Source organism: Pisolithus orientalis, assembly GCF_024613125.1.
Source record: "Pisolithus orientalis strain OTSU chromosome Unknown F5J12scaffold_4, whole genome shotgun sequence".
In the NCBI taxonomy this organism is placed as follows: Eukaryota; Fungi; Basidiomycota; class Agaricomycetes; order Boletales; family Pisolithaceae; genus Pisolithus; species Pisolithus orientalis.
In genome coordinates, this window is record NW_026260785.1 from 933,275 (window position 1) to 955,237 (window position 21,963).

The following is a 21,963-nucleotide window of genomic DNA, read 5'->3' on the forward strand; positions in this document are numbered from 1 at the left end:
TTGGCCTTGTCCCATCTCACAGCCAGCTAATACTCGACATGGCTACTCTCGCTGCGTGCGCTCGTTTCTACGTTCGTTTTATGCTGTAGCACTGACAAACCTTACAGCGCGCTTCCGCAACCCATTCATACGTCTACCATCACGGACGAGGAGGAGTTGCAACAGTTCATTCCGTCCCAAGCTGTTGTCACGAGAACACCAATACCGCCCTATGGAAAACGAAAGGGATGGAAGCCTACTTCACAAGAAGACTTCGGTGAGTTTCCTGCTGCATTTTCATAGTATCTTGATTGTTTACCATGACTAGGTGATGGTGGCGCCTACCCCGAATGTCATGTTGCTCAGTATCCACTGAACCTTGGAAAGAAGAAGGTAAGTGTGTTCGTCTCTCACCCGTTGGCGCGCCTGCTAATCCAATTTGGATGCTATCTTAGACCCAAGCCGGGAACACTCTCGCTCTCCAGGTTGACTCTGAGGGTAACGTCCGCTATGATGCTATCGCCCACCAGGGCCAACGCCAAGGCAAAATTGTGCAATCCCAATTCAAAGACCTTGTCCCTCTAGCACATAGAAAGGACCTCGACGAGGACCAGCGCAACCTAGACCGGCCATCAGAAGAGGAGGTACAGGCTACCACGGAAAAGACGAGACAGGCATTGGAGAAGCTGGTGACTGGCAAAATCAAAGTCGCTCAGCCTAAGAACGTACCAGATAGCAATGGGAAGACGTCGTATGTCAGGTATACTCCCGGCCAACAGGGTAACGGGGACGGGTTGAAGCAACGAATTATAAAGATGACAGAAGTGGCGGAAGACCCATTAGAGCCTCCACGGTTCAAGCACAAGAAAATACCTCGAGGTCCACCAAGCCCTCCGCCTCCCGTCCTGAGAAGTCCTCCCAGAAAAGCTACCGCCGCAGAGCAAAAAGAGTGGATGATTCCTCCTTGCATATCGAACTGGAAGAACAATAAGGGCTACACCATTCCTCTGGATAAACGTCTCGCGGCAGATGGTCGCGGCCTTCAGGACGTGAGTTTTTCAGTTTTCTCGATTCTGACATTGGCTGTAATGGTATCATAGGTGCACATCAACGATAACTTCGCCAAGTTTTCGGAGGCGCTCTACATTGCAGACAGACACGCTCGCGAGGAGGTCCGTCAGCGCGCGCTGATGCAACAAAAACTGGCGCAGAAAGAAAAGGAAGCAAAGGAGGAGAATTTGCGGCTGCTGGCACAGCGTGCTCGAGAAGAACGCAGCGGGGTATCACAAGCAGCTCCTTCACGACCGACTACGGAGTCTCGCGCTGCCGTTGCTACCTGCTTTGGGTGGTTATGGCAGCGAGTCTGGGACTGAAGATGAAGATGAGGAGGACGAGGAAGCAGCTAAGCTTCGGGATACCCTGCGCGCCGACAAGCGCCGCGAGCGAGAACGAGAGATGCGCATGTCAAATATGGGTGCGGAACAGCGCGCGAAGATGCTCGCGCGACAACAGAATCGCGACATATCTGAGAAGATCGCTCTTGGGCTGGCCGAAGCCGACGATGTCGAAGGAAAGCATGTTGGATTCGAGGCTCTTCAACCGGGAGAGCCTTAGTAATTCATTTGGTGACGACGATGGCTATGCTCTATATGACCGGCCGTTGTTCCATGGGTCAACCGCTGCTGCTGCAATATACAAGGCAAGGGGAAATATTGGGCCGGAAGGCGGCAACGACGAGTCGTTTGGTGGTGGGAACAGAAGAAGGTATAGGGAAAGCTCTCGATAATGACCGCTTTGGTCTGGGCAGACCGCCGGTGGGATTCGAGGGTGCGAATGAGCAGGAGGTGAGAGAGGGGCCCGTGCAGTTCGAAAAGGACAAAGACACTGGCGATGTCTTTGGCCTTGACAAGTTCCTTGACGAAGCCAAAGGTGGACGGAAGCGGGGTCTGGACACTGACGTTGCAGGCTCGAGGAAAAGACTGCAGCTCGAGAAATCTGGAGATACGTAGTTTATTGTCAACGTTCTGTAACATACTCTACTTTTGTTTCGCATGGATGTGCCTAATGTATCATGTAAGTACCAAGTATGAGGCTTCTGATTGGCTGGAGTTAGCGGCCACAGCCAGCGTTCCATTGTTTCGCACTCTCGTCACCCACGCCCTTGTAATTATCCGCTCCTCCCCGTCGACGGCGTCGTGAACCGACTTAATTGCCGTTTGCAGCGTTGCTCAACACGCTCCTTCACTGACACACTCATTGTCCACCAGTATATATATATCTGCTTCCATTCGGGCACCCGTTCCCTCTCTCAGCGTCCTGGCGATACTCTTTACCCTTTATACCTTGCCTACATAAATGCACAACGAGCGCGTTCGCCATGTCAAGCGTCTGGGTCACGTTCAAGGCTGGTCAGGACCAACCAATCTCGTACTTGCTAACTCCGGTGGCAAAAACGCACAAACAACGTCGACCTCAGAGACTTCGACTACAACCTCCAGCCCAGCTTCCACAACTTCTGCAAAACAGGCCACGAGCACCTCCTCTCAGGCCACGTCCACGTCAAGCTCGAGCTCATCTGTTTCCAATCTGACGACATCCACCATACCTCTTTCCGCTGCTGGGATAATCTTGACGACCGCTACATCGCATTCTACGGGCTCGCAGGTCGCGACCACACCACTCATCTCTTCTCCACCGCCGCCGCCACCCCCCACGTCAGGTCCTTCCCAACAGTCAGTCAACCCACCCACTGGGGGCTTATCTGCTGGTGCGACCATTGGCATTGTTGTGGCGGGTATCGTTGTGGGTGTCGCACTCCTTGCATTTTGCGTGCGGAAAACCTACCTTCGTCGCCGAGAGCGTAGGAGGGCTTCATTGTCTGGCCTTTATGGTTATGGAAACAGAGACGATCCATCCAAACTTCACCATGGTGTCCCCGAACTCGGGGAAAAACCCTTCGGCAGTGGCACCCTGGGGCCGGGTGATCGGACTGTCCTACGCCACTCGTTCGGATCCTTCAATCTTCCAGTCGACAATAGGTAGTTCGCCATCGATTCATCCGTTCCCTCTACCACCACCAGCTTCTTATAATAATCCCATACTTGTTACGACTGCTGACACTACCCGCAAGGCTACGGCTCTAGCAGCCGCTCGGGCAGCTGCGGTGTCAGGAGGTAGTCCGAACGCGCCGGTGCACTCTACTGGCACCCAGCCGGGACTCCTAGTTGCAATGATTAAGTGTACCTTCGTCCCTACTCTTCCGGATGAACTTGCTATTACAACCGGCGAACTGGTCCGCGTGGTTACTCGATTCGATGATGGCTGGGCCTCGTGTGAAAATGGAAGAGGGGAACGGGGCATGATCCCACAAGACTGCTTGTCAGAGACCACTGTCGACTCAGCCTCAGGTGACACTGATTGGAGAAATGCCAGGCGAATGAGTAGCTTGAACCCCCATGAAAGGAGGTTCTGAGCCGAGCCAAGCTCTACTTGTGAGTGTGTTGCCACTCGCTCGTTTCGCTGCTCAGCGCTCACACCTTGACCATTCAGTCGGTGTCACTAACGCGAGCTTATACCCGGTCATCTGTTTTCAGCATACCTGGGAACCCCACTCAGCCTGCTCTTTTTTCTTCCTAATTTATATTTCCCTTCTTTTTCCGTGTCGGACAATTTGATGCTGATGTATCCATGCTGTGCTACTGCCTATTACCTTGTTACTTGGGGTTTTTCAGTGGACGTAGATCTCTGTATCCTAGCTCAGGCAGCAGGTTCTGTAGAACATCGATACCAGCTGTTTTTGTTGCTGGTTTCTTGTAATGAAGGCTGACATGGATCGGAGTACTTAGTAGAATGTTCTGGAGGCTCTGATGTCCTTTAAACAGCATTCACCGCGCGGCACACGCGATTCTCCAAATTTTACATATCTTGTATTGGCTGCCGACTTTATTCTATCTTAGAAGACTTAGATGGCCATGTCGATGCCAGCTTCAACCGCGAACTGGCACTGGAAGAATAAGAACGTGACATCGTGGGCAAGAGCTTGGTTCGAGCGTGAGCTCACGACCATATCTATTGATGGTGAAGGCTCAGAGAACGTCTCCGTGACTTCGGTTCGGGATGTGGAAGGTGACGTGGAGCTCGGCCAGCGCAAGTCCAAGTAGGTCTCAGAATCAGATCGCCTAGATAATTCCGCAAGCGGTTCTGACGATGCCTGATGTTTAGGCTGATTACGATCTATGACTGCAAGGTTCAGCTCGAATGGTCTGGCACGGCTAGCGATGGAACTTCGGTCAAGGGCAAGCTCACAGTTCCTGAAGTTTCGCACGAAATCACCCTGGACCGCTTGTCTGACTACATCGTACGTGACAATTAGAATTGCGCTGTGCAGCTGGATAATCTGATCATCTTATAGTATGAGTGGTCATTGCAAACCAAATCCAGTGTTGCTGTGGACGCGCTCTATGCCTTTGCAAAAGCGCGTATACCTCCTGCACTCGAGGCCAAATTTGCAGAGTTCCCTGTTGCTATCATTGACACCCACGGCAAGGACCTCACCGTCAGTGCTGAACCTAGCCGGACCGGTACCCCTGTTAGTTCCCTGGCGGCACCTACGCACACCACCAACTCGGGGGCGGCTGCTTCGACAGCCAAGCCTATGCCGGCCAAAAAAGTGGCAGTAAACACATCAGAGATAGTCAAAGATGCGATGTTTATGGCTGCCGCGGAGGATCTCTATTCATTACTGACGGACGAGAGCCGCATCCCGTCTTGGACACGTTCTGCAGCGCAGGTGTGTGATTTTTACGTCGTCAGTTATGAACTGGTGTAAGCGATCTTCCACAGTCTATTCCTCAGCCCGGCTCGTCGTATTCGCTCTTTGGAGGGGGTGTTAAGGGGAAATATATCTCCCTCGTTCCGGGGAAGGAAATCAAGCAGACATGGTCGCTTCAAAGCCCCGTTTGGCCACCAGGTTGTTATTTTTATTTTCTTCTCTTCGATTTTTCCTCATCTGAAGCACTCATAGAACACGAAGCTACGCTCACCATCACGCTGAACCAGTCGTCCGATTCAACGACGGTAACCTTTACTTTGGACGGAGTGCCAAAAGGTATGGAGGACGAGGTTGGACGCAATTTAGAGGGTTACTAGTAAGTGCTCGGTTGGTCCGTCACGAAGTCGCTGTCTGAACAAGCGTTCGCCAGCATCCATGGTTTGAAATCAATCGGGTATGTACTACTAGGTGTTTGTTCCCGCACATCTTGTGTCTTGTCAAACGCTCCTGCAAATGTTGGGAGGACAAGTATAAATTATACGGCAGCGATAACTTTCATTTTGTGTTCTCTCTGTTTAATGCGCTTTCTTTACCACTCATTTTCATGGCACTGACCATGCACCCTTGGGTACAGGTTGGGCACTGTCCTGTAATAGATGTACAAGTTAGGGGTGGCTGGGGGATGTGTAGAGCAATCGCTGTCACGTGATCGTGTAGGAGGACCCCAGATGTAACTAGCACAAACAAATTTAGCATGGGAATTGCGTTTGCTCGTTTGCACTCACTCTGCCCTCCCAAGCTCCCCTCCCCAAAAGACTGGCAAGTAACATGGCTGCTGCTGCTGTCGAGGAGATTCGTGCGACAGCCTATGTCGGTTTCGACTCTATCACCTCACAGATCGAGCACAAGCTCTTGAAGCGCGGATTTCAGTTCAACGTGATCGTCGTTGGTGCGTAGCGTAGATTGGATGAGCAGCGCGTAGCGGCGTGGTTGACGTGGCCTATGGAATCATTTGAACTATAGGACAAACCGGTCTGGGAAAGTCGACGTTGATCAACACCATATTCGCGTCCCATTTGATCGACTCGAAGGGTCGTTTGGAAGCGGATGAGCCTGTCAGACAAACCACGGAAATTCAGGCCGTCTCGCATGGTATGCCCCGTTTTGTCATTCGTTTCTCTCCTCTTATGCACGTAACAACAGTTATCATCGAGAATGGTGTCAGACTCCGCCTAAACATCGTCGACACACCGGGTTACGGTGACCAAATTAACAACTGAGAACTGGTATGTAGTGTATTCGTGGTTTGTGTGCCTCTCATCGAATGTGTGATTCAGTTGGGACCCAATTGTCAAGTATATCAAGGACCAACACAGCGCCTATCTCCGCAAGGAGCTCACGGCCATGCGCGACCGTCACATTCAGGACACTCGCATTCACTGTTGCCTGTACTTTATCAGTCCTACTGGGCACTCCCTTCGCGCGATCGATGTCATCGTGATGAAGAAGTTGAGCGAAGTTGTTAACGTCGTGCCGGTCATTGCAAAGGCAGACAGCTTGACGTTCGAGGAAAGAGAAGCATTCAAGCAAAAGGTACCTCGCTTCCACGACGCACAGGATAATTTACTAACGAACTAAAGATCCGCGCCGAGCTTGTATACCACAACATTCGCTTGTACCCCTTCGACACGGATGAAAATGATGAGGAAGAGATTCAGCTGAACGAGGGCATCCGGGTAGGTTCAAATGCGACTGGTTTTGTTGCTTTTGCTGACGAGTGCTGCAGAACATCATTCCGTTTGCTGTCGTTGGCTCTGAGCGCAACGTGATCATCGATGGCAAGTCAGTTCGAGGTCGCAAAAACCGATGGGGCGTGGTGAACGTCGAAGATGAGGACCATTGTGAATTCGTTCATCTCAGAAACTTCTTAACGAGGTGAGTCATCGTTGTGGTTCCGAGTGCGATTACTTGTGTTTAAAAAGCCTTTCTCGAATAGGACGCACCTCCAAGACCTTATTGAAACGACTGCACAGATCCACTATGAGGCGTTCCGGTCTAAGCAGCTACTTGCACTTAAGGAGGGCGTGCAGCAAAGGCCGCCGACCAACCAGTGAGAGGACGAGTGGGTCGGACAACTTTTTTCTTGATCCCGCAGAGAGGCAGTTATACCCATCCAGTACCATTCCTTACGCGCTCGTTTAGTCCCCCGATATTCTACTTGCATGTTTTGACTCCGTTCTTTTTGATACACCGAGAAGTTCGCTGCGATACATATCAATACTGTCAACGTTTCAACTTTGGAATAAGCGAAATGAGCGGACGGGTGCGAATCCGACGGAGGCTGGAGGAAGGCGTGGTAAATTTCGGCATGGGACCCATCAGCCATGATGCATAATAGCATCATCACTGCTTATATAGCCATCGGCACTGGAGTTGTCAAGTCAGTGCTCAGCCCCCACCTAGCTCCAATGTTTTAGCTGGCTGCCATCCCCTGCCTGTCAGGTTATGATCCATGCTTACCCTACCCCCATCGTGGGCCACTCGCTGGGAGAAACTCCAGAATTTCAAGCTCGAGTCCCTCTTCGGCCCGCAACCGTGGTCGTGGTACCCCTCGCACGGTGTATTTCAACCAAGATGTCCCCAACTTCTACTCGGACTGCCAAAGGTCGGCCGAAGAAGGAGTACGTTTACTGCACGAACCAGGTCATAACTTCAAAGTACACTGTTATCACTTTCCTCCCTCGCAATCTGCTAGAACAGTTTCAGGCGCATCGCAAATATGTGCGTGCGCTTATCTCTCATCCTGATATTCAGACTTATGTCCTGCATTCTAGCTTCTTCGCTTTCATTGCTATCCTTCAGTTTTTCCCTGAATTTGCAACTATCTCGCCTGGTCTCGTCATTCTTCCTCTTCTCATTGTCTTGGGCATCACGGCCGTCAAGGATGGCTATGAGGATATCAAGCGTCACCAGTCAGACCGCCAAGTTAATCATTCCCGCGTGCGCGTCTTGAACGGCGGTGGGTGGACTAATCCCAACTTCATTGGAAGCAAGAGCCGCACGTTCGTCAGGGGCATTGCTCCAAGGGTTCTCCCAAAACGTCACCGGGGCCGTAACGAGGATGTTGAAACGACCATATCTGCCGATGTAGAGCACGATACGGACGCTGAGTTAGATGAGGGGATCTCACTACCGGACGGGAAACACCACCTCTTCAGTGGCGGCCACAAGGTTGCCCGTGCGCACTGGAAGAAGACGTTGTGGGAAGATGTTCGTGTGGGTGACTTTATCAAAATCATGAACAACGAACCTATACCTGCGGACGTCTTGATATGCGCTACGTCAGAGGAGGATAATGTGGCTTATGTTGAGACAAAGAATCTCGACGGGGAAACAAACCTCAAGTCTCGGAATGCTTCCCCAGGGCTTACTGATTTACGCACAGCTGCCGACTGCGCCGACAAATTCAACGCCTTTTCCATCGATTGCGAGCGTCCAGATACCAATATGTACAGGCTAAATGCAACGGTATCCCGCAACGGTGACAGATATCCCATTGACATACAAATGGTTCTTCTTCGTGGCACTGTTCTTCGAAATACCGATTGGGCAATCGGTGTCGTTCTATTTGCAGGAGAAGATTCCAAGATAGTCCGAAACTCGGGCGGCACTCCCAGTAAACGAAGCAGAGTGGAACGCCAAACCAATCCACAAGTGTAGGGTTTCTTTGCTGTTCCCCACTTGTGATGTCGCCTCTGAAATGATTTCAGCTTCATAAACCTTGCTATCCTTGCCGCTATGGCCGCAGTATGCGGTATTGCTGACTACAAGATCGAGTCGCGACTATATCCCGAGGGCGCTCCTTGGCTTTACGGTGATAATACGTCTGGAGACAACCCCGGGATTAATGGCTTCTTTACGTGGGCGTTTGCATTGATCACGTCGGTGTCGTCTTTACGGTGCTTTGATACGGTGCTGACTCCCGTTATTCACAGTTTCCAGAACATCGTGCCAATATCGCTGTACATATCTATAGAGGGTGTAAAGACGTGTCAAGCGTTGTTCATATACTTCGACTATGAAATGTTCTATAAGAAGACGGGGCAACCTACCCTGGCTAGGAGCTACAATCTCTCCGATGACCTTGGGCAGATTGAGTACATCTTCTCCGACAAAACTGGGACGCTTACAGAGGCAGGCATTCCTTCTCTCTGGTATATTTGCTAACATGCTCACTATGGTCACAGAATTCGATGGTTTTCAGGGAGTGTTCCATAGGGGGAGTCGTTTACTACGGTGACCACGAGATGGAGTCAGATGTTGAAGCGCAACACACGGGAGGTGATGGTAATGATAGGGAGAGTCCTGTTTCACCGGCAGATGTCAAGTTGTCTAGCGGTGTTCGCCAGCACTTTAAGGACAATCAACTCTCGCAAGACCTTGCAAGTGCTGTCGATGCAGAGCCTGGCTCCGACAACGCTGCGCACGCACGTTCACTTAATGGCTTTTTCTCTGTTCTTGCGTTATGCCACACTGTCCTGGCAGTTGTGGATCCTCACACTGGAGCTATCGAGTACAAGGCTCAATCTCCCGACGAAGCTGCTCTCGTCCAAGCAGCGGCTGATATGGGCTTCGTCTTCCGCGGGCGAGACAAGGAGGTATTGAAGCTCCAAACTCCCTTTTCGACTGAGGTTGAACGCTACGAGCTACTTAACATCCTGGAATTCACTAGCGTTCGTAAACGCATGAGTGTTATCGTGCGCAAATTGGATGAAGTGGATTCTCGGCTGTTCTTGTTGACGAAGGGAGCCGACAGCGTCATTTTTGAGAGACTAAAGGCGGGCGGGGATGAGCTTAAACGAGCAACTGAACAACACCTGGATGGTTTTGCAGGTGCAGGACTGCGCACTCTGACATTGGCTTACAAAGTTATACCAGGTATATGGAGCATCATTCTCCACGCTGAATAGATGTGTACTGATGCATGATATAGATGATGAGTACGAGGCTTGGAACGAACGATATCAGCGTGCGGCCACTTCACTAGAAGATCGTGAAGGCAACGTTGAGGCCGCTTGCAATGAGATTGAGCGGGAACTTCGTTTACTTGGTGCGACGGCAATCGAGGACCGCCTTCAAGATGGCGTTCCGGAAACAATTGCTGACCTGAAGCTGGCTGGCATAAAGATATGGGTGGCTACCGGAGACAAGCTAGAAACTGCTATAGGTATTTACCTTGTTTATCGGATTTGTCTGGACTTCAGCTGATGTTGCGTTTGTTGCGAAGCTATCGGTCATAGTACAAATCTCATCGCTGATGATTCGAACATCATAGTCATACGCGGTGGCGATCAGGGACGATCGGTCTTTGAACAGTTGGTTCAGGCTCTGGAAGACTTCTTCCCCGACAGCGATGTGCTTAAAGGCGACTCCGTGCGTCTGGAAACATCGCAGTATCAAGAATCCGAGACGCCTTACGCTATGCGTCGTCTTAGTACAGGGGTGACGTCGCTTGTAGGCGAAGACAATGGTCGACGACCAGGGGGCTACGTTCTTGTTATTGATGGCGCTGCACTAGGAAATGTAAGTTACTCAAAGACTTGGCTGTTTAATGCTAAACTTTCGGCGTAGGCCCTCTCGGACGACCACCACAAAAAACTCCTACTGAGTCTCGGAACACAGTGCGAAGGGGTCATATGTTGTCGTGTATCGCCACTCCAGAAAGCTCTTGTTGTCAAACTCGTAAAGGATGGATTGCATGCAATGACTCTGGCGATTGGTGATGGTGCCAACGACGTTAGCATGATACAGGTAATCCCGAGTTTTCTTATCTTTGTTAGTGTTAACGTAAATGTTGTTCTAGGCCGCTGATGTTGGCTGTCGGTATTCGGGGTGAGGAAGGTCTTCAAGCTGTCAACTCTTCAGATTATGCCATTGCTCAGGTATGACGGCTGATGTTGTCAAAAGGGCGACCATTTACCCTTTGTTTTAGTTCCGGTTCCTGAAGCGGCTCCTCCTTGTCCATGGACACTGGTCTTACGCCCGCAATGGTTCAATGTGAGTGTTACCTAGGTGTCCTGTGACCAGCTCACCTTTCGTCCAGGATCCTCAACTTTTTCTACAAGAATATAGTGTGCATTGGGGTTCTCTGGTGGTTCCAGATATATTGTGGATGGAGCTCAGCATAGTGAGGATTCAAGTTCACTTCTTATGTGTTGTATCGCCTAAATGTCGTCAGCGCTTTCAACTATACCTATCCTCCTTTTCTGGAATTCGTTCTGGACGGTAGCTCCAGGTGTTGGGTATCGGTTTGTTTGACCGCATTGTTGGTAAGCAAGCATGGCTTTCCTGGCTCTCGAGACTAACTCTCTATTAGATGCTGACATCCTTATGGCATTTCCGGAGCTCTACCGGTACGGCCGCGAGCGAACGTGGTTCACACTGAAATCTTTCTGTGGGTATATGTTGGATGGAGTCGTACAGGTATGTCATTGAGTAGAATTGCATTTATGTGACTCTAACCGTCTGACCAGTCCGTTCCGCTGTATTTTTTGATTACCTACGCGTACTTCACGACAACGGCTCGGAGTGATGGCTATGATATTGCCTTGTACGAGTACTCAACAGTATGGCATGCTCACCACACCATTTTGTATCACTCACTCACTCTCCTACCACAGACCATGGTGTTCGCCAGTGTTACTGTAGCCTGCCTCTATAGCGGCCTCAACACCAACGTATGGACAGCATGGGTTTTCGTTGCAGTCTTCATAGGCATAGTGCTATTGTGGTTATTCACTGTAAGCAAAATCCAAAATCCCGCGTCTGATAGTTCTGATCATGTGTGTAGGTGGTATATAACTCGATTAGTCCAGGCTGGTTCGTGACGGGCGTTTACGGAAACAACCACTTCCTCTTCAGGTCTGCATACTTTTGGCTATGTCTTCTCCTGACCGTCGCTATCTCCCTGCTACCTCGATACCTATACCGCGCTTGGCAGCTAGGGCTACGCTCCAGGGGATTTGGAGATCTTGCGTTATATCAGGAAAAAGCATCCTGAACTCGACATTGCGAAGGCTTGTCGCCTGGGACCACACGACCAACACTCAAGGACCTCGTTGAGACTGAGGTCGTCTTCACGAATGTCACGGCCGTTATCAGTCGCGTCGATCGTTGGCGGCACGCCCACAGATCGTAGCGTAGACCACGCATCTGCGGACCACTCAAGACCACAAGATGTTCGTCGGGCGAGTCACACTGACATGTCCACCGGTGTGCGCTCGGTACACCGTGGCTTCGACTTTGCAACAGAGGAAGGGGGTGTTGCCATGCGTCGAATACAGACCGACCTGTCAGAGCGCTGGCAGAGCAACCGCCATTTACCCCTTGCGAAGGCACAACCACTGAAGAAGAAAGCATCGATACGCATCTTCTCGTCCCTACGGCGAAAGAAACCCCCTACTCCCAATAGAGATTCATAACGTTGGGACCTTACTTGGATACACTTTTGCATGGCTCTTGTTTCTTGCATTCACGACCTGTACGGTTTACCAATTGTATCACCCCCTCCCACTATTTATCCCCTTCGTCATTTGTGATAGAGTCCGTTCACAATCATGCATACCAGTTTCTAGGGTGGGCTTGTCATACAACCCTATAATTTACGATCACGATTATAAGACGGAGGTTCGTCACGCTACAATAAACTTGGAATCAAATGTCGTGGACCTTCAATCGTTTTGTGGGAGGTGTAGCTTCCCTACGATTGGTTGATGAAGTGAGCTTGCATTCCGGCACGCTAGGTTGCTGGTGTTTCGTGTCGTGAGGCTCAACAACAGCCGAGGTAGAATCGGATTCTGCTATGCAAGATCGACCGAAATTGCAAAAAAATCGGGGGACTGTTAGTGGGGTGTCGACTTCCCCCTCGTCTTGAGAGCTCTCGCAATCGACAGCTCTCTTCCGCTTTAGGTTGCGGCGCCCTCTTGCCCTGGTGCTGGGGTTCTTCACGGCATCACAGTCCTTCTCCACTACACGGCAAATCTCTACGGGTACCGAAGCCCTGAGCAATGCATCGATCCAAACCTTAAGAATCCACATTGAGTGCTATTCGAGCAGTGGAAAGATTGCACTTGCCTTCTGATTCTCTCGTAAAGTATCGCCGGGTCCTTTCACCTCCACAAACTTACATATACGCTGCTCGGCATTCCAGAGGAACAAGTCTGGTCCTCCAGACTGTCGCGCAGCGTAATCTTCGCAGAGAACGCGACACATCAATGACAAAGCTTCCCCTCCGATACACTGTTCGACGGTCAGCCACCAAGACGTTGCCCCAAAACAGTACACGAACCGTCGCTATATCTATCAGGTCTTCACCACTGGCCAGGTCCCACTGAACACCCACACACCATGTCTCACTCGTTCTATGTATAGCATCAACCCGTCGAATGATGTTAGCAGCTTCCCCGTCTTGAATTTCGGATAGACGTTTCTCCATGAGCTCCTGTCGAGAGTAAAAAAATGAGTCTTCTGCAATGTCCAGGGGTGCAGCCTGATATGGAGTTTCGAAAGCCCCTGGAATAGGCGCAAAGATTATGTCCCAGAACAAGATGCCAAAAATCATCGCGATAATTCGCGTCTCGCAATGTACACTGAGTTGAGAACATTTGAGTCTATTCATAACAAAAAAACTAAATTACGAACCCTTTATACCCTTGTTCTTCGTACCATTGAAGGACAAGTGCCTCGACAGTGAGCTCTTCGCCGTTGCGACCTTCCCACCTCGACTTTCCATTTCGTTCTTTCTGGATCAATGCTGAGTATCAGTGCTACACTATTACAGGCGGGGGGCCTCCACCCTACAGAAGACTCAGGTGCAGACAACACCGTTGCAGTTTCACTTGACCCATTAGCTGCTGGCGTTGCAATCCTTTCAAAGTATTGTGCGAGGGTATGATTTAGCCGAGGTGGGGTATTGCGGTTCTGGCGGGTCTTGTCAAGTCTTGCGTCGGCGGACTGGTTCCGAATTCTGGTGGCTTCGAATATAACTTCCTTTGCACTTTCAAGTCTTACGTTAGAGGTGAACCGATCCCCCGGGGGAAGCTTCAAAAAAACTTCCAGCCTCCGCAAACGACGTTGGAGCTTCGGTCGGTAAACTTGAAGCGTTTAATGAACGATTTGATTTTTCAGTTGAACAGCTCACCTAAATGAGTATCGGGATCTTCCAACGCATCAATCACAGCAGTCAGAGCGCGCTCTGCGGTGTCCCGACTCTTTGGGAAGTGGGTGGACAGTATCAATGCTCTCCTTTCATGCCAACCTCCACGCCGTCCTCTGTGCCATCGTCTTTGCGCCAATAGGGCCTCCAACACCTCAAGTTCTCGCTGATATTCCCCAAGAATACCAAGGGCAGACGAACCTTTGCAAACCATCCGCGTGAAGACATGTCCTTGACGTGGGATCAAAGCTCACATCAGTGAAGTCAACTAATACCGAGGGTAGGACATCCATACCACTTTCGAAGCGCTGTAAGCCATAACTCCTTTCTTCTTCAATGTTGGCACGTAAGGCGTCTTGCCAACGCGGATAAACTTTTTCAAATATTTCTTTCACTAGACGTGCCCTCTGTAGTCGAGCACTTTCAAGCTTCCTTTCAGGAGCCGGACCCTCGCCCACCGAAGCTGCGTAATCTCTCTTCTTTACACTACTGATGATGCCTTCAGATGCCTTTGGGGTCTGCGAACGCGAGGCCGGATGCGCCTGGGCCTCAGGAAACACTTGTCCTCCGAAGATTGCATCAATCCGACCTTCAAGGATAAGAATCTCTTCGTATTCAAGCAATGCTTCACGCGTCTTCCAGATGTCTTTCGAGCGGGCGTATTCATAACTAGAGTATGACCGCTTTTTGAAACGGGGTAACAGAGCCGTAACTAGAAGATCTGGATTATATTGCGTGCTGCGCAGTTAAAAATGCGTCAATACGTCGAGGGGGATTAATGACCGATATTTACAGGCGGAAAAAGATTAGATTGGCTCGTCGAACGAGACCGTAGAAAGCATTGTGGACTCTCACACATTTCACTGGAAGACCATCAATAAATCTTATGGAAGTAACCATGGAGCTCACCAAGGATGCGAAAGACCATAGTTCGCAGTCGTTCCAGTTGAGATCTTGTTTTTGGTTTTTCGAAGGGAAGCGGAGTCTGCGCCAACGCAGTTGACTTTATGCCATGACTCCCGTTAGGTGTTGGCACAAATGTAAGCGTCGGCTGTGAAGAAGCAGCGCGAAGCACACTAGCAATGAGCTCTTGCTTCTGGATGTCACGTCGAACCAAGATCGTCTTGAAGATGTTTAGAAGTTCTCATACCTTTCCCTTTCCCTTTGGCTTCAGCAGCAGCTGCCTTGCAATAGTTTTGAGCTCGTCGGCTTTAAGACAATTCAGAAGAGCCTCCAAATCCATCTGGTTCTCATCTTCGGCCAGAACGACGGATTTACTGACATCCATACTGTCCAAAACAGAAGTCTGTGAAGAGCAGTGTCTCGTTGTGATCTAACGTCGACTCCGCAGTTTCGCCATGCTCGCACTCCACCGTTAGGTCGATAATTTCGCGTGTTGCGCTCATGTCTTGCATTGTATCCGGGGAGCGAAGTTGATTCTGACAGATCTCGTCCACAGCAGCGATTATGGCTTCGTGTCCGCCCAATTCATGCTGGTACTTCAGGCTATCTAGACGGTGCCACGTATCTGGCTTTCTGAGCAGTAGTCTAACCATTAGAAAGCGTGCATTATCTAGGAAGATGTAAGCGAACCCATTGCGCAATGGAGAATTTCACTCACAAGATAGGTTGGCGAACCTTTCGAAGAAGAGGATTTCTGCCTCATCAAATAAATGAGCTTCGAGTTGAAGAACAGTGCTAAGCATCTCTGTAAAACCACCCATGAGCATTTAAGTACATGAAGTCTTTATCTTTTGACCTTCAAATACTTGTACATATATACTGATGTGTGGACCGCTCGGTAGCTCTTCCTTGACTTGGTGTGATGTCGATGATCCTGGCAGGGATGGGTGCAAGAACAGGTCTACATCTCCGATATTGGCGTCTTCCGTCCAAGTGTCCCCGCCCGGAAACACGAGACCACCCACTGGGCCATACGCCATGTATGGAGCGTCTGAGTCCCCGACAAGTATTACGAGTAGCAACACTTGAACGACTCAGACGTGATCAGCAACCGAACGCAGATCACGTGCACCGCGTCCACAGAGGTAGTGCATATTTAAAATTAAATAAAACCCACAGGTGCATCCTCCTGCAACCTTTCATTTTCCTCCTTCAATTGCTGATTTTCTTCTCATAGCAATTTAGTCTCTCTTTCCCATCTTTCTATAGCCCCCCTGAGTTCTTGTCACCATCCTTGTCCCATCCACACAAGATCCAAGTGTTGGAGTGAAATATCCATGTTGCAGTCTAACACGTGCACCTCATTCCCTGCTGCAAAGAGTACCCTATCACCCTTGTCCATGAAACCAAGCATGCCAGGACCAGAATATATTACTTCCAGGAGGCCTTCAGATATTGTATACCTCTTTATTTGTGACATGACAATGAGATAAAGTGTAAATTGTTGGATGTCCAAGCACCTGATGGTGCATCTCAGCAAACTCAATACTGGAACTGTGGTCCCTGAGTGATTTAGGATGCTGGGGCTGTCAACTCTGGTCCTGTTCTCTGTCACAGCAGCCAGCATTAGTGCAAAGAGGGAAAGTGCTTGGTTGTCTTGAATGTTGAACCGTGGCAGGTTGAGGTTGACAGCACATCCACACCACATGAGCGCATTATCACTAGCTAGCAGTAAGGTATTCGTTAATGTAGATGGCTAAGCGCCTTATTACTCAAAGTCCGACTTATTACAATTATTAGACATCCTTCGCAAACTTTACCCGCTTCTGTTTCGAATTCCGGTCATGCTTCTCCTCGTAAACGCAGCCAGACTCGACATCGACATCTGCTGCCGAATGATTCTCGCTACTGCGATTGAAACTAGGAGCTCTTGCGTCAATCAGAGGCATGGAGAGTCGATCCGGTTCAGATGAAACAATGTTCAAAAATTGAGGATTCTCATCAGTCAGGTAAGACTGGTGCACACATCCGAGAGGTCAATTCACGCACTTCCATAAACTGGCGCATGCCACTCTCGTCTGTCATTTTCGGAACTTGTTCTCGACAACTGAGGTGTTGTCTACGAGCAAGCATGGCCTCCTCTGCCGTGCCTCGGATGACAAGAGTTTTGACTGTACAATGTTAGAATAATTTTGTAAGGTGTTGTCATTAAGTTGTGACAAACCTATGATGCGATTCAATTGTCCAATCCGGTGAACACGCTGGAACGTTCTCTACTTAGTAAGTACTAGACCATGAACTCGAATTTCCAACCTTGATAGCTTGGGACTCGACATCTGGGTGCCATACAGGCTCACAGAAGATCACACGCGAAGCAGAGACTAAATTTCTGGACCTGTAGTTAATTTCCAGGCACAATGTTAGTTGCGCGAACACATACAAGCCGCGTGCTCCAAGCTTTAGTTCAATAAGGAAAAGCCTGTAGGTATCTGAGGATTCGAAGGTCATGACAGCTTGCTCTCGTAGCGCAGGTTGCATGTCGCAAGTATAACGAAGATATTTGACACCAAATAAAGCCAGCCCTTCTGCAACGTGGGCAAGAGTAAGGGGTGACTTCGAAAAAATAAGGAATTTTTCGTCCGCAGAGTACCGTAATGCCTTGAGATGATGTGAGTTACGCAACTTCTTAAGATAGGAGGAACGTACCTCAGTCAAAATGTAATTGAGCTTCGTCGACAAAGACGGGCCAACGCGCACCCCGGACAAGGGTGAATTTTGCAAGAGCTGGAGATTTGGAAGGTACGAAGGTGACTGTGATAGGAAGGTGTTCGCTTTCTGCCGAACCTTCGGCGTGCCTCAGGAAGCTGTGATGAACGCGCAAGCTTCACCTTTCTCTTCAAAGTTTCCATTTCTTCATTAAATACTTCTGTCACCGATTTGATTGTGCCGGCGTGTGTTGATTCTCGTGCTTGAGAAGGTTCCTGCTCTAAAGGTCTCGCCCCTTCTGCATTGAGTTTGATACCTTCACAGATTAAGTTTTGGGGGGAGATAAGAGGCCGTACATGGACAAGATCACGAAGCTCGATCAAACGGTTAGAATGCATGAGATCAACCTCGCGAGATTTCGCCTTCAAATCACCCCGTGTCCAGGCTTCATAGATGCCGGTGTCGAGGCCTGTTACCTTGAAGGGTACATCCTCATGCTTCTGTATAGCGCGCCACAAGGTGTCACTTGCAGCTGCAGCTCTAACACGACCCGTAAACGGCTGCGCAAGAAGATGTATGGGGACTTACGCATGAGTCAGGGCGCCCTCCAATAATTCATACTCCTCCTTTGGAATTCGACGCTGGAGAGCACGGGTCCTGAACGATTGTGCCTCTTGACATATTTGGTCGACGTTGTATAAAATGTTCGAAGCCGACCAAAACATTCCCCTGATCGTTCTTTGGTTAGATAGAACATGATAATGGACAGTGGTTGACCTAACTGTGATAAGTTATCCATGGCGATCTGCAGCTCTCTCGTTTTCTGCAACGTGGGTGTTTCAGGGTACTATGAGACTTTCCCGGGAGGTTTCTTACACTGGGATGAAAGATGTAATCCTGTGGAGAATGTTTCTCATTTGTTGAGCAGTGGTATTCAACTTGAGAACATACCGGACCTTGCCGCTCGGAGTCAATGGCATTAATCGCTACAGCAGCCTGCATAGCATTAAACGACTTCAGCGCGTATTCACTCAGGTCCATATACACAAACTCGTGCTTCATCGGTGGCAACACAACGTCTTTTTCTAAATCCTGGACTCTTTCCCCCCTGTCATCAGTCTATGGGTTGAGCGTAAGACCTATGTCCTTACCTATGGCGAATCATCACCATGTGCATTACTTGACTCAGTATATCCGTAGCAAAAGGTTGCGGGCCTCGTCGATTGTATAGACGTGATGAAACATGAACTCCAAAAGATTTGTGATCAGTACGGAATTGAGGTATAGCAAGAAAATCTGCGATCATCGTGTTCAACTTGCGTAAGTTGGCGGTATCATAGCGACTCCAGATCCGAACGCTAGTATCCGCACTTGAAGGGGTAGTGTCTTCTGGTGTATTGCAGTCACTGTTATTCCTTGAGCTGGGAGAACCACTGGGATCTGTTTCCCACCCTTCTTTTGTGCAACCCAAACTGAGGCCTAACATGTTGGAAGTAGGAGTGCCGGTAACGATCCATTTCCGCTCGATACTGAGTTCCTTGACAAAATAATTGATAGTAGCGGATACGTTCCCAGCAATGTGGCCTTCATCGACCACGAGTCTCTTCCACCTTACTTGCAAAAGAGGTGTGACCCGGGTATCCCCTGGACATCGGCAGTTCGGGATGCGAGACCCTTCGAAACAGGGGCATGTGCATCGTGGAAGAGCGTGGAGTCGTGCAACCTTCTTGTTTCTCGACTCCCTGCAAAAACCTACTGAAAGCATTGAACCGGAAGCTCCTGTTAACAGTCGTTACACGTACGAACGTCGCTCATGACAATGAGCTAAAGACCATCATCAGGTTTAAGACAAGCGGGGATTGATGCAACTTACATCATAGCTTGTTGCAAGTATCCTTGCAGCAGGGAGGACATCCGATTGACGAACGATGAGGACCCTAGCGTTGGAATGACAGTGCTTTTGGATTTCTCTATCCCATTGACCGAGCAGAGTCAGAGGCACAACGACTAAGGTTGCTGCGCTTAGGTACATGACGCGAGGACCCAGCTCCACTTGACTGCGAGAACGTGACGATCCAAAAATCTCGGCAGTAAGATTGTCATCATAATGATGATAAAAGGGCGTGTTGCCGTGTAATAACGGCCACAAACTAGTGCCCTCAAGAGTGTCCTCGTACTCACACCAACTAGAGGCTTGACTGCGCGAACGTATGTAATGAAGAAGAATGTCAACCAAAGAAGGTATGTTATAGACGTCCGATGGTTCCAGACCTGCTCGAGTTCGAGCGGTCACACAGTCGGGTAAGGCGAAATGCCGATAAGCGAGAGGTGTTAATACTGGTCGGAAATCAAACATGGACTCCTCTGGTTGGGGAAGCTGGCCGATGGTCGAGAGGATGAGAGCAAGAATCATGATAGTTTTGCCGGTGCCTAATGGGCTGCTGTTAAAGAACTCTCTCGAAACATCACATACTCACCTAATTCTTCACAGAGTATTCCGCCGCGTCCTGGGGCGACCATCGGAAGCTCGCATAAGATGGTCCCATCTGAGGGTCGGAAGTAGTACTGCTCTCCATGCATGCTGGTGACAGCAAGGTATAACGGATCTGGAACAGGCAGGTGACTCAACTCCTTCTCAATCATGACCGCAACGGAGCATCGTTGATAGTCATATAAATGGCTTCGAAGTCCCCGCACTGGTTTGCCATCAGCAATTTCTCTGGCTAGTGGAACGCATTTGGGTGGAACCACTGGAGAACTGAGGTCGCTATAAATCTCCGCCATAGTTCGGTTGTCCTGAACATGATGAGCAACATAAAAGGGTAAGGAATTACAGGTTGTGCATACTGATTTCCGGGGTAAGAAGTGGTCGTACTCGGAGGACAAGATAGGTTCCTCAGCAATCCATAAACGTGGGTTGCAATTGATAAGGGATAAGACGCTGTGAAGGTAGCGTCTTCCTTCCTTAATAACAGCTGCACCCCGACAGCGTAGTCGCCCTTGGACGTTAGGCAAATCATGAGGGATGAGGTAGAGCACGGATGAACAGAACCTGGCCACTGCAATTCAGTTTACACGTGGCAGCGTAAAAATAAGTTATGGGCCAAAAATCCAAGACCCAATAAGAGGGGATCCTGAGGTCGTTTCGACGGTTCTGGAAGCATGCGCCATGAACTATTACCCGAGGCGTCGCAAGACACGCCCTTGCCATGGACCGCAACGGTGATTGTACCCGCAGCAAATAAGTCTTCCAGCGGAGGTAAGTCGGAGTCGTCTTCAACCTGTTCTGTTTTGGTGTGGTCTGAATAACATAGCGGACAGTTTGCGAGTTGCATAGTATCGCTCACAAGCAGTACTAGCACATGCCGTTGGGACGCACACGAATTATGAGACCATTAAATAATACCGTGAGAAATTATTCCCTACTGTAACTTCTGCAACGTCCGACCTGGCACAGTTGCAGGCAGTTCCAAGCTACGCAGAGCCCTACGATGACCGCCACATTAATGTTGAGGTCGTGCGGCCGGGGGTTGCAAATTACCGCAAGAACGTCCAAGCAGAGAGGTACAGGAATACGACCTATGTCTACCTGACAGTCAGCCTCTCTCTGCAAAACAAAACCTGACCTGGCCCAAAGTACCTAGAGATACGACGCCAGAAGCGCAGATGGGAAACGGTAGAGTGCAAACGTTTCGAACTGCGACTAGCTTGACAATAGTTTTGAGCAGGCGGTCACTATTCCCTTTACATTACTCGGTCTGGCTGGGGGTGCCGCGTACTTCGGGTCGATAGAGACTGACGCGACCAAGGTCATCATGGTAGGCCTTGCCACACGCACCCTGAGCCTTTCTCCTGACTGGACATGTGACAGGGTATAGACCCCTTGTTCTTCTACGGCGGTTGCACAATCGCATGCATGGGTAAAATCGAACTGTCGAGTTGCAAGTGTACACACTGAGTATCTCTCAAGGTTTGGGGTATCTTATCGGTCCCGTGGTGGGCTCAGCCTGTTGGAGGTTAACGCACCGCCGCACCATGGGTCTCATCGAAGAGAAGGACCGCGAATTTCACAAACGAATAGTAAAAAACCGCGTGGATCCCACTGCACAAAGTGCCACAAATCCCGTGCCAGACTACTATGGTAAGTCGTGGTTGTGTAGTGCTGACACGTTTGTCTGAATATTTATGTACAGGAGAAAAGATCGGGTCGTTGCACCAATACCGACAGGTAGGTTGCCGTGCTAGACAGTTCCACATTGTTCTAACATTACCAGTGGTTGCGAGACCAAGCAAAGTTCAGGCGGAGAGCGCAATTCGACGAGCAATAGATCTTACTACTTACTCTGCCATTTTTCCGATTCCTCTTTACACCTCATTCAAGCAATATGGA

The 21,963-nt window shown here is 49.7% G+C and overlaps 8 protein-coding genes across 8 annotated transcripts; 6 read left to right on the top strand and 2 right to left on the bottom strand.

Annotated features, from left to right (window-relative positions):
* The first annotated feature begins 13 nt into the window (after positions 1-13).
* Positions 14-2,061, top strand: F5J12DRAFT_806315 (SKIP/SNW domain-containing protein). The gene is made up of 8 exons (XM_051744605.1): positions 14-55; positions 108-256; positions 308-372; positions 435-1,028; positions 1,080-1,307; positions 1,342-1,542; positions 1,586-1,727; positions 1,750-2,061. Exons 1-8 carry the CDS (start codon positions 39-41, stop codon positions 1,986-1,988), a joined length of 1,635 nt encoding a protein of 544 aa, XP_051603619.1. The 5' UTR covers positions 14-38; the 3' UTR covers positions 1,989-2,061.
* Positions 2,062-2,334: 273 nt separating this feature from the next.
* On the top strand, positions 2,335-3,451 carry F5J12DRAFT_889097 (uncharacterized protein; the record flags this gene model as incomplete). The annotated part of the gene is made up of 2 exons (XM_051747303.1): positions 2,335-2,959; positions 3,018-3,451. The coding sequence occupies 2 exons, from the start codon at positions 2,335-2,337 to the stop codon at positions 3,449-3,451; spliced, it is 1,059 nt and encodes a 352-aa protein (XP_051603620.1).
* A 499-nt stretch (positions 3,452-3,950) lies between these two features.
* On the top strand, positions 3,951-5,127 carry F5J12DRAFT_889098 (activator of Hsp90 ATPase; the record flags this gene model as incomplete). The annotated part of the gene is made up of 4 exons (XM_051747304.1): positions 3,951-4,135; positions 4,201-4,336; positions 4,391-4,768; positions 4,822-5,127. 4 exons carry the CDS (start codon positions 3,951-3,953, stop codon positions 5,125-5,127), a joined length of 1,005 nt encoding a protein of 334 aa, XP_051603621.1.
* A 396-nt stretch (positions 5,128-5,523) lies between these two features.
* F5J12DRAFT_806328 (Septin-type guanine nucleotide-binding (G) domain-containing protein) lies at positions 5,524-7,030 on the top strand. Its single transcript, XM_051744606.1, has 8 exons — positions 5,524-5,699; positions 5,774-5,902; positions 5,954-5,991; positions 6,032-6,036; positions 6,088-6,343; positions 6,391-6,486; positions 6,537-6,685; positions 6,747-7,030. The coding sequence occupies exons 1-8, from the start codon at positions 5,579-5,581 to the stop codon at positions 6,862-6,864; spliced, it is 912 nt and encodes a 303-aa protein (XP_051603622.1). The 5' UTR covers positions 5,524-5,578; the 3' UTR covers positions 6,865-7,030.
* A 354-nt stretch (positions 7,031-7,384) lies between these two features.
* F5J12DRAFT_919234 (uncharacterized protein) lies at positions 7,385-12,231 on the top strand (the record flags this gene model as incomplete). The annotated part of the gene is made up of 19 exons (XM_051749241.1): positions 7,385-7,509; positions 7,585-8,466; positions 8,521-8,691; positions 8,746-8,944; positions 8,998-9,688; positions 9,744-9,977; positions 10,038-10,333; positions 10,382-10,561; positions 10,614-10,629; positions 10,652-10,692; positions 10,743-10,807; positions 10,854-10,937; positions 10,989-11,025; positions 11,046-11,079; positions 11,127-11,233; positions 11,284-11,376; positions 11,431-11,550; positions 11,601-11,705; positions 11,755-12,231. 19 exons carry the CDS (start codon positions 7,385-7,387, stop codon positions 12,229-12,231), a joined length of 3,957 nt encoding a protein of 1,318 aa, XP_051603623.1.
* A 232-nt stretch (positions 12,232-12,463) lies between these two features.
* Positions 12,464-15,907, bottom strand: F5J12DRAFT_889102 (uncharacterized protein; the record flags this gene model as incomplete). Its single annotated transcript, XM_051747305.1, has 13 exons — positions 12,464-12,853; positions 12,923-13,048; positions 13,098-13,398; positions 13,451-13,551; positions 13,610-13,902; positions 13,950-14,195; positions 14,260-14,702; positions 14,758-14,827; positions 14,874-15,060; positions 15,115-15,253; positions 15,303-15,537; positions 15,586-15,672; positions 15,724-15,907. The coding sequence occupies 13 exons, from the start codon at positions 15,905-15,907 to the stop codon at positions 12,464-12,466; spliced, it is 2,802 nt and encodes a 933-aa protein (XP_051603624.1).
* Positions 15,908-16,577: 670 nt separating this feature from the next.
* On the bottom strand, positions 16,578-20,979 carry F5J12DRAFT_806337 (SNF2 family N-terminal domain-containing protein). Its single transcript, XM_051744607.1, has 16 exons — positions 20,651-20,979; positions 20,613-20,625; positions 20,421-20,572; positions 20,051-20,369; positions 19,447-20,003; positions 19,376-19,397; positions 18,725-19,325; positions 18,530-18,672; positions 18,351-18,354; positions 18,162-18,302; positions 17,756-18,113; positions 17,574-17,678; positions 17,308-17,525; positions 17,168-17,256; positions 16,917-17,038; positions 16,578-16,864 (listed from the first exon to the last, which is right to left on the bottom strand). Exons 1-16 carry the CDS (start codon positions 20,906-20,908, stop codon positions 16,664-16,666), a joined length of 3,303 nt encoding a protein of 1,100 aa, XP_051603625.1. The 5' UTR covers positions 20,909-20,979; the 3' UTR covers positions 16,578-16,663.
* An 85-nt stretch (positions 20,980-21,064) lies between these two features.
* Positions 21,065-21,901, top strand: F5J12DRAFT_903535 (mitochondrial import protein Pam17; the record flags this gene model as incomplete). The annotated part of the gene is made up of 8 exons (XM_051748412.1): positions 21,065-21,123; positions 21,144-21,168; positions 21,211-21,249; positions 21,302-21,391; positions 21,445-21,493; positions 21,544-21,714; positions 21,767-21,801; positions 21,848-21,901. The coding sequence occupies 8 exons, from the start codon at positions 21,065-21,067 to the stop codon at positions 21,899-21,901; spliced, it is 522 nt and encodes a 173-aa protein (XP_051603626.1).
* Positions 21,902-21,963: the final 62 nt, after the last annotated feature.